The sequence below is a fragment of the Protopterus annectens genome, chromosome 6.part1 (genome assembly GCF_019279795.1).
Source record: "Protopterus annectens isolate FY-2018-M chromosome 6.part1, PAN1.0, whole genome shotgun sequence".
Classification (NCBI taxonomy): Eukaryota; Metazoa; Chordata; order Ceratodontiformes; family Protopteridae; genus Protopterus; species Protopterus annectens.
In genome coordinates, this window is record NC_056738.1 from 198,666,050 (window position 1) to 198,680,656 (window position 14,607).

General features: G+C 42.4%; 1 protein-coding gene across 1 annotated transcript in view; it reads right to left on the reverse strand.

Moving 5' to 3' along the window:
- The window catches only part of HNRNPUL2 (heterogeneous nuclear ribonucleoprotein U like 2), a gene marked incomplete in the record, with an annotated part of 1,663,394 nt that overhangs the window by 774,883 nt on the left and 873,904 nt on the right, over positions 1–14,607 (reverse strand). The window contains 1 exon segment of the mRNA XM_044075357.1: positions 7,055–7,167. Within this exon segment, the coding sequence (XP_043931292.1) occupies positions 7,055–7,167 (113 nt within the window).

Below are 14,607 nucleotides of genomic sequence, written 5' to 3' on the forward strand. Positions count from 1 at the left end.
TGGGACTGCAGGGAAGGGGTCTGAGGCAGGTGCCATGGTTCCAGCAGTGTCATACTGCGCAAGAGGGGGTACCAGTGCTGGAGTGGCCAGTCTGGTGCAATCAGTATTGTCCTTGGCTTGTCGTGTTTGATCTTTTGCAGAACCTTCGAGAGGAGAGGCAGAGGGGGAAAGGCATAAACCGAGAGGCTTTCCCAGGTAAAGGACAGGGTATCCACTTTCCAAGCTTGACTGTGAGAAGTCCTTGTGCACAATTTGTCCAATTGGCAGTTCTGAGGGGAGGCAAACTGGTCTACCTCTGGAGTCTCCCATTTGTTCCTCAAGAGGTTGAATATTTTTGGTTCCAGTTTCCATTGGTGTGGGTACATGAGATTTCTGCTTAGGTCATCTGCCAGCGAATTTAGCTTGCCTGGCAGGAACTGAGCTTGTAGGTGCACTTGGTAGCTCAAGGCTGTGTTCCACAGAGCCATGGCTAGTCTGCAGAGAAGGTACGAGTGGGTTCCCCCCTGCCTGTTTATGTACCACATAACTGTGGTGCTGTCTGTCTTTACCAATAGTTGTCCTGGAAGAATGCGGTCTTTGAATGCTGCCAGGGAATTCTGTACAACTAACATTTCTTTTTGGTTGATATGCAGGTGCATCTGTCTCGGGTTCCATTTGCCCTGAATGCACTGCCCTGCCAAGTGAGCCCCCCCATGCATAGTCTTGATGCATCTGTTGTTAGGGTTTGGGCGGCAGGGGGTAGAGTGAAAGGGAGCCCCTTGTTGTGGTAGCAGGCCTCTGCCCACCAAAGGAACTCTGTCTTTATACAAGGAATAATAGGAATTGTTGATTCCAGGTCCTGAAAATGTTGACACCATAGGTTTTTTAGATACTATTGCAGTTTCCTCATATGCAGCCTTGCATATGGAATTAGTAGAATGCAAGAGGCCATGAACCCCAGGGCTTGCAGAATTTTTCTTGCAGACAGCTTTGTCTTTGTGGCCAATAGTTTGAAGTAGTTTGTCAAATAAACTTGTTTCTCTGGAGTGAGGAAAGCCATCTGGGAAGTTGTGTTCAAGCTTGTTCCCAGGAATACAATCTGTTGGCAGGGTACTCGGTGAGATTTCTTTTTGTTTATGGTGTACCCCAGTGAGGTTAGAAGTTTCTTTACGAATGCCAGATGTTTTAATAGCAAGTCCTGGCTTTCTGCCTGAATCAGACAATCGTCCAAGTATGGGTATATTGCTTTGGAAGTGGGAGCCCCCTCACTGCTTAGGCCTGTGCGTACCCCTGAGACTGTAACCTAGGTGGTCTGCTGTTCCTGGGTTTGGACTGAGAAGGCCTGGAAGTCGCCAATGCCTACTAAATCTGGGAGGCTGTACTTGTAGGAAATCTTTAACAGTTTGCATAGATTTAGCTTTTTCCTCCATCCTTTTGAGGATGACTTCTGCTTTGTTGCCAAACAGGCGGTCCTGGTTTAAGGGAGCATCCAGTAATTTAGCTTTAACAAAATCTGGCAAGTTTTGCTCCTTAAGCCAAGCATGCCTACTAAGTACAGACCCAGTGACAGCAGCCCTGCAAGATGCTTCTAAGAGTCAAAACCACATTGCAAAGTATGTTTACCAACTTGTTTTGCAGAATGCATTAAAATCCTGTAATTCTTTGGGTTCAGCACAGTCAGGAATCAACATCATTTTCTGTTTAAGTAGTCCCGTAATATGCTGCTGGTACTTTAACATATGAAACTGACCATTTAAAGCCCTAATGGCCAAAGTAGCAGAAGTGTATAACTTCTTAACACATCTGTCCAAGGCTCTAGAATCTCTATCAGAAGGGGTAGGATTTTTGGCAGCATTGTAGCAGTAGCCTTAATGCCTTTTGGCCCTTTGGAAACTGTCTCTGGATCCGCAGTAGCATTCTTGAAGGTGTCTAGGGAAAGGCTAAATTCCAAGAAAGCATCATCTACAATGTCCAGTGCATGAGGGATAGCTAAAGGTCTTTTTGGAGTCAGAGTAATCCTGGCTTTCCCAGTGGAAATGCTACCTAAGTGTGCAAGGTTTCACCAAAAGAAAAAATCTTCTGGAGGGAAAGCAGAGGGAATGGAATCCTCTGCATCAGAATCCTCATAGGTAGATAAGGGCAAATCCTGGTAATCAGAAGGAACAGAAATATCAGATTCCTGATCAGAAGGAAAATAAGTTCTAGGTCTCGGGGGGGGGGGGTGTCTTCCCCTAATTACGGTAATAAGGTCTTCAGCCATTCTAAGCATTTGCTTTTTAGGCATATGGGCCTGAGCATGTGGTTTGGACGTCTGTTTTCTAGGTGTGGTGCGAGTTTTAGGCCTGGGTGAAGTAGATAACGTCGGTTTAAAATGCAAGTCTGTAGGCCTGAATACACCCTCAGAAGCCGGTGCCTGCACAGCGGCTCCGGACCAATCCAAGGTAGAGACATCTGCAGGTTCCATAGTCGAAGAAGCATCTCATGGCACACCGGACTCTGAATGGATCTCAGTAAAGGTCTGCGAATCTGAGGTAGTAGGTATCAGGGGGCTGCGAAAGCGCCTCAGTGAGTACCGGCAGACTGGCGACTAGCTTAATGGAAGCGTTGACGGCAGTTTTGGACCTATGTAGTCTGTCTCTGTCTGTCTTTATCCTTACATTTTTTTGGAAGATCTCCTTACATTTTTTTGGAAGATCGGTTGTCGGATGGCTTAACAAAGCCATTTCAGAGTACGGATACAGAGTACCAAAATAATTTGCTGCAAAGAAAGCCCAACGACAAATGGTTCGGGGGTTGAACAAGGCACAAAACCGACAACGAGGAACGTAGCTGTCTGGGCCTAAGCAAGGAATGCAGTACAAATGAAAATCTTTATGAGGTATTTGCTTTCCACAGGTAAGAGAATTGTTAACTTTTACTGACATCGATTGGAGCAAGAAAAAAGATCCCCAACGGGGGACTTATCTTTTTGAAGACTTCAGTTCTGAAACTCGAAAACGAAAATTTAAGGAGTCGGCCGACGGGCACTTGTGAACTGCTTCTGCTTCGGGCACCGCACGGCAAGAAAGACTGATGTTATGGTGTCAGCTGCCATGTTTTATACCCCTGACGACCTGACGTCATGGAAGAAGAGACAGCATCCGACGAAGGTATCCAAGACTCTGGTATTCAAGCCGGCTGAGAGCTACCTGCAGGCAGCTAACCCAAATGTGATGACTGCAACAGTGTAACACGAAGAACATCAGTGATTCTGACACCAGAACAATGTCTGGGAGTGGCAATCTGACTGGCGGCAAAAAGGTTCTGAGGGTGGTGTGCGCGTACGTCTCTTATGTATGACATCTGCTGTCGACCAACGTCAGACATACCGCACACCTTAGGAAGTAAAAGACTTTGGTATACTGGCCGGTCAGGTTGTCACCTTGGAAGGCAACTCCCCTAAATCAGGAATATTGCAACAGAAGAATAGGACACCTACATTTTTCCTGTGGAAAACTAGGGTGTCTAGGTGACATCCAAGGAGCACAACCCTGTGTGAAGGAGTCAAGTCAGACTTTTGAATGTTCTCTTGGATTCCTAGTTTGTATAAGAGACCTCTCACCTGATAGAAAGATTCCTGTCACTTTGAAAGAGACTCTGCAAAGATAACCAAGTCATCTAAATTTGAAAAAATATGAATACTCTGTAGCCTGCACTGAGCTATAACTGGTGCTAGACACTGAACAATCATGGTGCAGTGGACAGTCCAAAGGTAAGGCAGGGAAAATAATGTGATCTAGACACACAAAACCTTACACATCTGAAGTCTTGATGAATAGGGATGCAATGATGAGCATCTTTTCAGTCTAATGTTGCCGGGAAACCTGAAAGAGGAATAAGAGATGACAGGTTATCATTTTTTTTTATATGGGCTACATCACAAATAGGTTTAGGGAAGAAAGATCCGGAACTGGTCTACATGAATTTTCTTTCCTTGGCACTAGGAACATCCTTGAAAAAATATTCCGCACCTGAGAGACTACTTATTCTGCTTCGTGCAAAAACTGGATGTGGGGGATAAAAAAATCCCTTGGAAAATTTGGAAAAGGAGGGCTGAAAAATCTTGAGAGATTCCCTGGATCAGCATGCCCCATTCATCACACTTTTTGGTCACCTCTGCACCAAAGGGGACAAACACTAAATCTGTATCCAGGGATAAATTTAAAATTTCTTTTATCATCAGGGATATTCCGAAAATGCAGCTAAGCAAGCCTCCGCAAAACAGTACCAGAGGCCATAACTCTGTTGATGCCTCTTCCAGGGTTACACATATACTATAAACAATGAGCAGTGACGTGTGCAATTGAAGAAATTAAGTTATTTAAAGCAGATTTTTCCTCAAAAAAGAAACTGCAGATAAAGCATTCCTAATATTTTCAAAATTAGAACAAACTAACATATAAGCCTGAATATTCAAAATTCTGAAAATCAAAGTTACAGAAGCATACCCCACCCCCAACCAGCTATAAATTTCCCCATCCTTAGTGGAAAGAACATGATTAGAACTGACTAGATGCCTAGCAGCAGTGGGATCAACTAGAGCTACAGCTGTTGATCAGGGTTGGAAATACTGTATAAAAATGTAAAAGACTGAGGAACTTAATACATTCTATTGGCCATTTTAGGGACAGATGGCTATCAGGATAACTGCAGGCAATAATTAACACATCCTCTAAAGCAAACAGAACAGGAGGAATGAGTGAAGGATGTGGAAAATCCTTCTGCAACAACTCATAATATTTCCTAAGGGGCTGAGAAACAGTGCAATTGTGTAAGAACCAACAGCAGATGTCCTACTGATCACTGCTGCAGTATTCCTGACTTATGGGTTGTCACTGCTGAGATCCGGCCTGGGTATCAAAGTTTTACCTTCCCTAAATCAAAAAAAGCATGTACCTCAGGTTATCTCCACGGCAGATATCTAAAGACTACTGAGAGAGGAAGACCAATCAGCCAGGAGGGGTGTAGCTTGAACAGGTAAACAAACACCCAAATATACATGTAGCAGAGTAGAGGTTAAAGAAGAGAAGGAGAATAAGGTGGTTGAAATAAGCCAGAGATTTGGGTGGGTGGGGTGGGGTGGGGGGTGTGTGTGCAGAAGATGAGAAAGAATACTGCAACAGTGATCAGTAGGAAATCTAGTGATATGGCAAGTTCTTACACAACTGTAGTCATTCCTGACAGAATCACTGTTGTAGTATTCCTGACATCTGGGTGATTCTCACAGTTGAAGGAGATAGAGAGAAGGCTGGTTGGCTACTGAGGCGATGAGCTGTCTGGCAGTCCAGACAGGACAGACCTAACAAAGGCAGCCCGGAACTTGCAGAAGACATCAATTTAGTAGCATGTGGTGAAGGTGTGTACAGATGACCAAGTAGCAGACTTCAAGATAGACATGGTGTCTACTCCCTTGTGAAAAGCCCCAGAGGAATACTGCCTTTGTAGAGCGAGCTCCTGGTCAGGAAGACAGGGACTTACCATGGCCTTAGAGGTCTAAGTTGCAACAGTTCATTTGGAGACCTACTGACCCAATATAGGTCTCATGTAATATACAAAACATCCGGTTAGTCTTCCTGAAGGATTTAGTTTTGTCCAGATAAAATCTTAGTTGCTTGCGAATGTCCAGAGAATGTAACGTTCTTTCTCCCTATTTTGGGGACAGGGGAAAAAATTGGGTAGGTAAACAGCCTGATTGAGTGACAGCTCAATCACTACCACAGGCATGAAGGATGGAATGTCTGAGAGACTCGCCCTGTCTCGAGAAAAATAAAAGGTGGAATGGCCCCGAGAGCTTGTAACTCAAACTCTGCTAGGAGAGGTGACAGCCAAGAGTGGAACAGTTTTCCAAGTGCAGAATTTTAAAGAGGCAGAGGATGCTGGTTCAAAGGGCATCAATCTAAGTTTTTCCAGTACAAAGGTAGATCCCAAGGGGAGAGATGGTTTTCCTCAGTGGGTTACTATGAGAAACTCCCCTCAGGAAAACCATGACTTCCATTCTGCCATAAAGCAGGGGGGTGACAGGCAGGCAGTGATGCCTGACAGGTGAGCTTTTACAAATCAGTAAGTCAGGCTTGATTGAATTAATTTGCAAAGATATTGCAGGACAGTCCCTTTATCTAAAGGGTTCTTTCACTGTTTTGCTTTAGTCCTAACCTTTTCTTTCTACTTGGTCTACTTAGTGCTGGGAGAAGCAGATGGAGGTCTTAGCTCAGAAAACACAGTTGAAGTAGAACACCATCTCTGTGGTGGGGGTGGGGGTCAAGCATTTAAAAATCTTTTCCATCCTGACTTGTATAGCTCTAGAGCCAAAGGCAGCCCAAATATCACAGTTAGCCTGCCAGTAGGTGAGCAGCACCTAAATAACATACACACAAGGAATGGGGATCTTGTATCCACAGGCTGAACACTTTCTGAATCTTGAAGTATTGTCTGACATCATACTATCAGAACCGTAACAGGATAAACTCTACAAATTCGACAACAATATAAAGTATGTCTAAGAAAGAGAAAAAAACATTAAATAAATATAAACTCACAAATAATTCAACTATAGAACTATCTGTAAAATGCCCCCCTAAGATGGAGTAAATGCTTAAAACTATAAGAAAATTAATCTAAGACTACACTATGCTATACTAATTTCACAAAAAAAAATGGAGAGGAGTACAGCAGGAAAAAAAAAAACTCGCTTATCATGAATAGACTGCAAGGGTTCTTGGATAACATGTCTTGACTGAACAGGCAGCAAACAAAATCTGATGTAATTTAGGTAGGAGGAGGAAACTGCAGGTAGGAAAAGAGTCAGCGCCTTGAATCCAAAGCTCTGGAAAAAGGTGCCAAGGTCACCTCAGACAATCCAAACACTGAACTGACTGAATAGACAATACTAGATCAGGGATGTTCAGTTTAAAGGGCATTACAGCCAACTTTAGGACACCACTGTAATAAAAAAACAACAAATTACCAATAACATGCTTTAACAGGCATCACTTACAGCAAAAATGCCAATAACATGGTTTAACAGGTTAGCACTTACAGCAAAGCAACCAATAACGTCTCCCTCTCCAAACTTCTCGCCATACTCCTCAAACTGGCAATTAGTAGTCTTCAAGCCTCTTCCATCATAACCATAAGAAAACTCATTCTGACCTGCAAAACACAAATTTCTCAAATTACAACAAAACTACATGTATGTAGTTTGACTACAACTGATAGTGAGGAACAACAAGCTTTGACAAGAACAGAAAAGTCAATAAAAAGTCAAAAATCAAGTTGCAAATTTTCCACGATGGGAGTCATCCCACCCTCCAATATTTTAGATATACTGCCATGATGGTTTTTGCCAACTACCCGACAAATGTGCTTAATATTGACTTGTGCTATTTTTGATATTTCCACGCATACATTTACGTCTTAAACTGTATAAATTTATCCTTCTTGGAATGAACTACGTTATTTTTGTTTTTAGAGTTTCATATACTTTAACTGTTGAAGTATGTATGTATACTGTAATATTGTGTACGACTTATTGTTCATGCTTGTTAACATGTTCTTGGAGCTTTCCTCTCTGGGCCTCCGCTGAAAATAGGCTTTCCGGGTCCAGTGGACTATTCTGATAATCTGCTAAGTAAATAAATAAAATGCCCAAAAATAGCTATTTCAAAAGCTCAAAATGAAAAAAGCTCTGTAAGGTATCTACCATAACAGTAGATCTTCAAGGACATATCATATTGCTGTAACTGCAGATCAAACAATTAAGTTTACATACCTTCTTTATAACAATTTCTAAAGATTTTTTCCTAGTAGTTGACTGCAAAATCAGAAACCAACACAAGTCCAAGTCTCTTGGTTATCTTATAAATTCTGGACTACTCTTTATTCTCTCGCAACCCTGCAGAAAGTGTGATGACGAAAGGCAAACTCCAGTATTAATCAGCACTTCCATCAAAAAGATTTTCTTACTTTGTACAAAAGACTGTTAAGCAGATGCATCTACAAGCTGTCATCCAAATATTTAAAAAAACGCAGCATTATTAAATAAAATATAAGCAGTGCTTGTAGCAGGTAAAGTCAAGTACAATACAATACTGAAGCTACTTATATCTATAAACATACATGATTGTCTTTCAAATGGTTGACAACTCATTTGCTTAAGTTTCTGTGGCTATTAAAAAAAAGCAGCAACACAAATGTGTGAATGCAAATTTGCATGAACACATAGTTAAAACGGGTCTTTATTAAAAGCACGAAGGTTTACTTACCCAAATACCTAAACACCGACACGTCTTCATCGAACCGCGAAAACATCGACAGTCCTGAAGCGTAAAATCTGACACGTCGAATTGTTATGGTTGGCCCTTCTGCGGTACAGCTCCGTAAGGTAAGTGTGCGATAGTTACGGACCTTAGGGTTAGGGTGCAGGTTAAAATAAGTGCATAGATGGTAATGTATGTGAGATTTAGTGTAGGATTAGAAGTAGGGTTTTGTTAAGTCTATGTGTGTGGATTATTTAATTTGTTCGGGTAAAGCTTATTAAGGTAAGTGTGCGATAGTTACGGACTTTAGGGTTAAGGTAAGTGCATACATAGTGGTATATGCAAGATTTAGTGTAGGATTAGAAGTAGGGTTTAGTTTAGGGTTAGAAGTAGGGCTTTGGTTAGTGTATGCATGTGGTTTATTTAGTTTGTGTAGGTAGTATGCAGCGGGCAGTGGGGTGGGACAATTATGACGGTTTGAATTTTTGAATTTCGCGGTTTAGGGCGTTCGGTGTATTTGTGGTTCACGGAATATGTGTCGGCGTTTAGGTATTCGGGTAAGTAAACCTTTGTGCTTTTAATATAGACGCAGTTAAAACATAGGTAAGTAGCAGTGTGCATGTTTGACTAAAAAGGTGGTGATAATAAAGATCACACTACAGCAAATTACTGTGTATGTGCAAGTGTTAGCAGGTTAAAGTTAGAGTAAGGGTAAGTTAAATGGATAGATTTGATGTCTTGCCTGTTTGGTGGTGTGTGTGTGTGTGTATATTCTTTATCCTTTAGTCTTGCATAATAGTACTGTTATAGAAAGAATTTTAAGCAATGCAGTGTGTACGGTTGAAGTTAGGAGCTGAGGCAGGGTTATCACATAAGCAAGGTGGCACAAGAGGTGGTGAAGCACTGAATGGTGGGCTGGCCAGTTGGGCAACCTACAGGCAGGTATCCCAATTATGTAAGGACTGGAACAGTGAATAGTATGATGAACATCTTTTAGAGACCTCTGCCACACAGAGTCCTATGTCTGGACAGAGTTTTAGAACCCAATTCCTTCGCCTTACACTGACGGTATCCACCCTCCAGCTGTCTTTACATTGAAGTATAAAGGCAAACGTACAGTCAGCCAACTTCAGTTCTTTCTTGCCCTCAACTAAGGTTTACCCAGACTGACAAATATAAAATGGAAGCCTGGGAAAACACGAATACTTTGAAACTCAGTATGAAGCACTGATAAAACCTCTCAACCTTACTAGACTACTGGGGTCGAGTGGGCAGTAGACTGGTAATGGTAGAGAGAGAGAAAAGGAGGAAGTGACTATGTTGGAGCTTAACCCCTGCCAACTACATGGTTGTGATGAAGGAAGGAGCAGATGGAACCAGTCAATAGCAGTTACTACACTCACACATACGCAATTTTAATAAACTAATTATATAGCTTATCAAATTCTTTGTGCAAGTCACTGTTGCAGTTGTAACTTAAGGGAGAGTTTCAAAGCTTTTCAGAATTTGTCCCTTTGGAGGTTGACAGCCCTGGGGACAAGAAGGAAATACATCCTTTAAAACTGCTGCAGAAAACCCTGCTCTAGCACCAACCATGATGTCTATTAATCCTGTAATACTTGTAAAAGGTGTGGATAGACGACACTGTAGCAGCTTTCCAGATTATCTTTTGTCAATACTTCTTTTAAAAAAGCTGCGAGCATGGTAGAGTGACACCTTACTTTGCCTGCTACATACTTACTATGGAATTTGTAACAGAAAATAATACAATGAAAAATTCATCTAAAAATGGTCAGCTTTGAGATGGGCATTTTTTTTTTTTTTTTTTTTTTTTTTTTTTGCGACAAAGCATACAAATACTCGATTCTATAAGCTTTTTTTCTGTCAAGGTAGTTCCTGAATTATCTGTAAACATCTACAGAATGCAGGACTCTTTCCTCTATTTTTTGTTTTTGGGAAAATACTAGAAGTTGAAATGCCTGGTTAAATGCAACTCCTGTCATGATCACTGGCATGAAAGGGATTGGCACATAAGGTAACCCTATCAATGTGGGAGGTGAAGAAGGGTTTCTTAAACACGAGCATCTGTAGTTCTGAGAACATCCTGACAGGCGTGACAGCTACCAAAATTGCCTTCCACAAGAGATCCATTATGTGGTAAAATGGTTAAATCTTTCAGGCTGCAAGACAGAGGATCAGCAGCCTACATTGCACGACGGTGCCCTCCCACTGAGTCAGCAGGCCAACTAGCTTCGGCAGAACACCATAATCTTATCAGCGGTTGGTGAGAGAAAGTACAGTTCTGTAAGAAAGTACAGTGGTGTACACTTACCATAAATGTAGATGTTAGAGTGTATTCACTGTTGCAGTCATTGCATTTGGGTAATCTGCTGGCAGGCTGCCCTCAGTTGGCCTGAATATCAAAGTCTTGGGTCCTGCGTCATTTGCGGTCTCCTCTTCCAAGACGCAAGGTCGTCAGGGGTATAAAACATGCAGCCGACGCCATTTTATTCAGTTTTTCTTGCCCCAGATGTCAGGTGCCCCCCCCCAAATGGGGAGCAAATTTTTTATATCTATATATATATATATATATATATATATATATATATCACACACACACATATATATATATATATATATATATATATATATATATATAAAAATAACAATATACATGTAAATGCACTTTTAGCAACATAAACTTTACCTTCATCTAAAAGCAAATACACCACAAAGGCTTTAGAATATAGTGAAGGAAAAAAGTTCTAGAAAAAAGGGGGATGGCGGGTGGGTAACCTGGACTGGAACAGTGAATACACTCTAACATCTACATTTATGGTAAGTGTACACAAAGTACAGTTTTGTACCTACCATAAATGTAGATGTCCGAACTGGATAGCATCTACAGTCATAACAAATGGGTTGTCCTGTCGTCAGGCAGCCCTTCGGTCGGCCGGATTCCAAAGTCTGGGTCCGGCTTCGGCTGATGTCGCACTTCACCCAACGTCATCTCTGCTGGTCTTCGGGTATAAAGGCATCAGCCGACGCCATTTTCCTCAGTGTTTCTTGCCCCAGATGCCAGTTGCCCTCCTGGAAGGCTAAATTTTGGATAAATGCCAATGTTTCCAAAAAAGTAGAAGGCAAACAAAAAATAAGCATGTATGTACATATATACAAACAAAAAATAAGCATGTATGTACATATATACAAACAAATACACCATAAGAGACTCCCCCCAGCTAGCTATTAGGAGGGTAAATACCCTAGGAGTACCACAGAGGGAAGGAGGGGGTAATCCTGACTGCAGATGCTATCCAGTTCGGACATCTACATTTATGGTAGGTACAAAACTGTACTATGTCCTTCATGGATGCATCTGCAGTCATAACATATGGGTAGAATACCATAGCCAAACTAGGGGTGGAGGAAGAAAAATTATGGTGTAGTTAGGATCCCTTGCAGTACAGCAGTGGCAAACCCTGCTCGGGATCTAGAGTATAGAGGCAAATTATAATGCTTGGCAAATGTATGCACGGAGGTCCAAGTAGCCGCCTCAATAATGTCCTTGGTTGCCACTCCTCGTAAGAAAGCTGTGGTAGTGGCTGTAGCCCTTGTAGAATGAGGTCTTATGTTCTGTGGAATTGGTTTTCCATGGTAGGAGTAACAGAATCTTATGCAATTTCCTATCCATTTGGAGATTGTCTGTTTGGAAATTGCTTTTCCTTCCCTTCCTGTTGCATAGGCTACTAAAAGCTGGTCAGTTTTTCTGTTATTTTTGGTTCTGTCCAGGTAGTAGCGTAACTGCCTATGTACATCCAAGGTATGCAGCAGTCTTTCCCCCCTGTTCTGTGGATTGGGAAAGAAGGTAGGTAGGTGGACTGCCTGGTTTAAAGACACTCTGGATACCACCTTAGGCATAAATGTAGGATTAGTTCTCATGGACACCCTATCTTGATGGAAGATTAGGAAGGGTTGCACTGCCATTAAGGCCTGTAGTTCCGAAACCCTCCTTGGTAATTGCCAGTAGGAAAGCAGTTTTCCATGACAGGTGTTGCAGATCTGCTGTTGCTGCTGGTTCAAACGGAGGGAGTGTCAACTTTTCTAGCACAAAGTTCAAGTCCCATGCTGGTAATGGTGGTTTCCTAGGAGGTTTTACATTCTTGATCCCTCTGAGGAACTGCCTGAGTAGAGGATGCGAAAAGACAGGTGGATCGAAGCTGTATTCTGCTGAAATAGCTGATGCATGTATCTTGATGGAGGAGTAGGACAGGCCTGTATGTAGAAGCTCTGCCAAGTACTCCAGAATGTTAGCAATATCTATGTTCGACATCTTTTCCTCTTTCCGTACTCCAAATGACAAACCTTTTCCATTTTCCTGCATAGTTCCTTCTTGTTGAAGGTCTGCGGGCTTCAAGGATAATGTCTTTAACCCTTTGGGAAAGGTCTGGGTTAGTTGCTGCTATGTGATGTTCCAGGCAGTCAGTTGCAAGGTTTTTAGGTTTGGATGCATGATGTTGTAGTTGTTCTGAGATAACATCAAAGGCATCAGGGGTATTGACCACATTCTCTCCCGAGACATGCTCCTCAGCAATGGGTACCAGTGTTGTCTTGGCCAATTCGGAGCTATCAGGATTATCCTTGGACGTTCCTCTGATTTTCAGTAGTACCTTGTGCATCAAGGAAGAGGTGGAAATGCATATGCTGTCAGGCCTTTCCAGCTGAAGGATAGAGAGTCCACCTTCCATGCAAGTGGGTGGAATGTCCTTGTGCAGAATTTTTGAGCTGGTGATTGACTCGGCATGCGTATTGATCTATTTGTGGCTTTCCCCTTTTCTTTGTGATGCCCTTGTAGATGTCCGGGTGTAGCATCCATTCGTGAGCATCCGAGGTGGTTCTGCTTAACATGTCTGCTAGGGTGTTCTCTTTCCGGCACAAATATAGCCTGTAACTGGATGAAGTAGCTGAGAGCCAGATTCCAAAGGTGCAAAGTGATTCTGCATAGGGGTATGAAAGAGTGACTCCCTGTTTGTTGATGTACCACATGACTGTGGTGTTGTCTGTCCTTATCATCAAATGGCCTTCTTTGAGGAATGGTCTGAATTTTTGGATTGCCAGTTTTACTGCCAGCATTTCTTTTTGGTTTATGTGCAGGTGCTGCTGGTCTTGAATCCACAATCCTTGTATGCATTTGTCCAGCATGTGCCCCATCCTAGGTCTGAGGCGTCCGTTGTGATGGTTTGGCTTGCTCGAAAGTTGTGGAAGGGTAAGCCTGGGTTTGACTGGCATGCTTGAGCCCACCATAGGAACTCCTGTTTTAGGCATGGGATTAGTGGGATTTCTGTTTCTAAGCTGTGCCTGTGTTGAGACCATAAATTCTTTAGGTACCACTGTAGCTTTCTCATATGTAGTCTGGCATGTGGGACCAAGATTATGCATGATGCCATGAAGCCCAAGGCCTGCAGAACTTTTCTTGCTGTTAGTTTGTTCTGCTTTGTTAATGCCAAGAAGTAAAGAGGGAGTTCTTTTTGTTTTTCTGTAGTTAGGAATGCCATTTGTTTTACTGTGTCCAATTCCGCGCCCAAGAATGTTCTTGTTTGGGATGGTATCAGCCTTGACTTTTGTAAATTGACTGTGTATCCCAGGGCTTGTAGCAAGTAAATGACCCTTTGTAAATCTGTTGTCAGCTTGCTTTTGTTGTCCGCTTGTAACAGGCAGTCGTCCAGGTATGGATACATTTGGATTCCCTGTAGCCTGCAATGAGTAATTACTGATGCCAGGCATTTTGTGAATACTCTGGGCGCAGTAGATAAGCCAAAGGGCAATGCTGAGAATTGATAATGCTCTGATCCTGCAAGAAATCTGAGGTATCTTCTGCAATTTGGTCGAATGGGGACGTGCAGGTATGCCTCCTTGAGATCTAGAGTTACCAGCCAACACTCCTTGCCCAGCATGGGAAGAAGTTGCTGTAGGGTCAGCATTTTGAATTTTGGGACAATGATGTATGTGTTTAAGACGGACAGGTCGAGAATAGGTCTCCAACTTTTCTCTTTTCTTGGTACTAGGAAGAGTCTGGAGTAGAATCCTTTGCCTTGTTCTGTTATTGGTACTCTTTCCACAGCTCTCATCTTTGCTAATTTCGCTATCTGCTGTAGAGCTTCTGTTTTTTGATTTGGAGGTAGGTTTGGCATTCCTCTTTTTACTGGTAAGGTGTGGAAGTGGAACCGGTAGCCTTGGTCTATGGTTTGCAAAATCCACTTGTCTTTTGTGATATAGTGCCAATTTTTCGAAAATAAGGCTAACTTTCCGCCTAAAGGTGCTGCTATTTGCTCCCTGG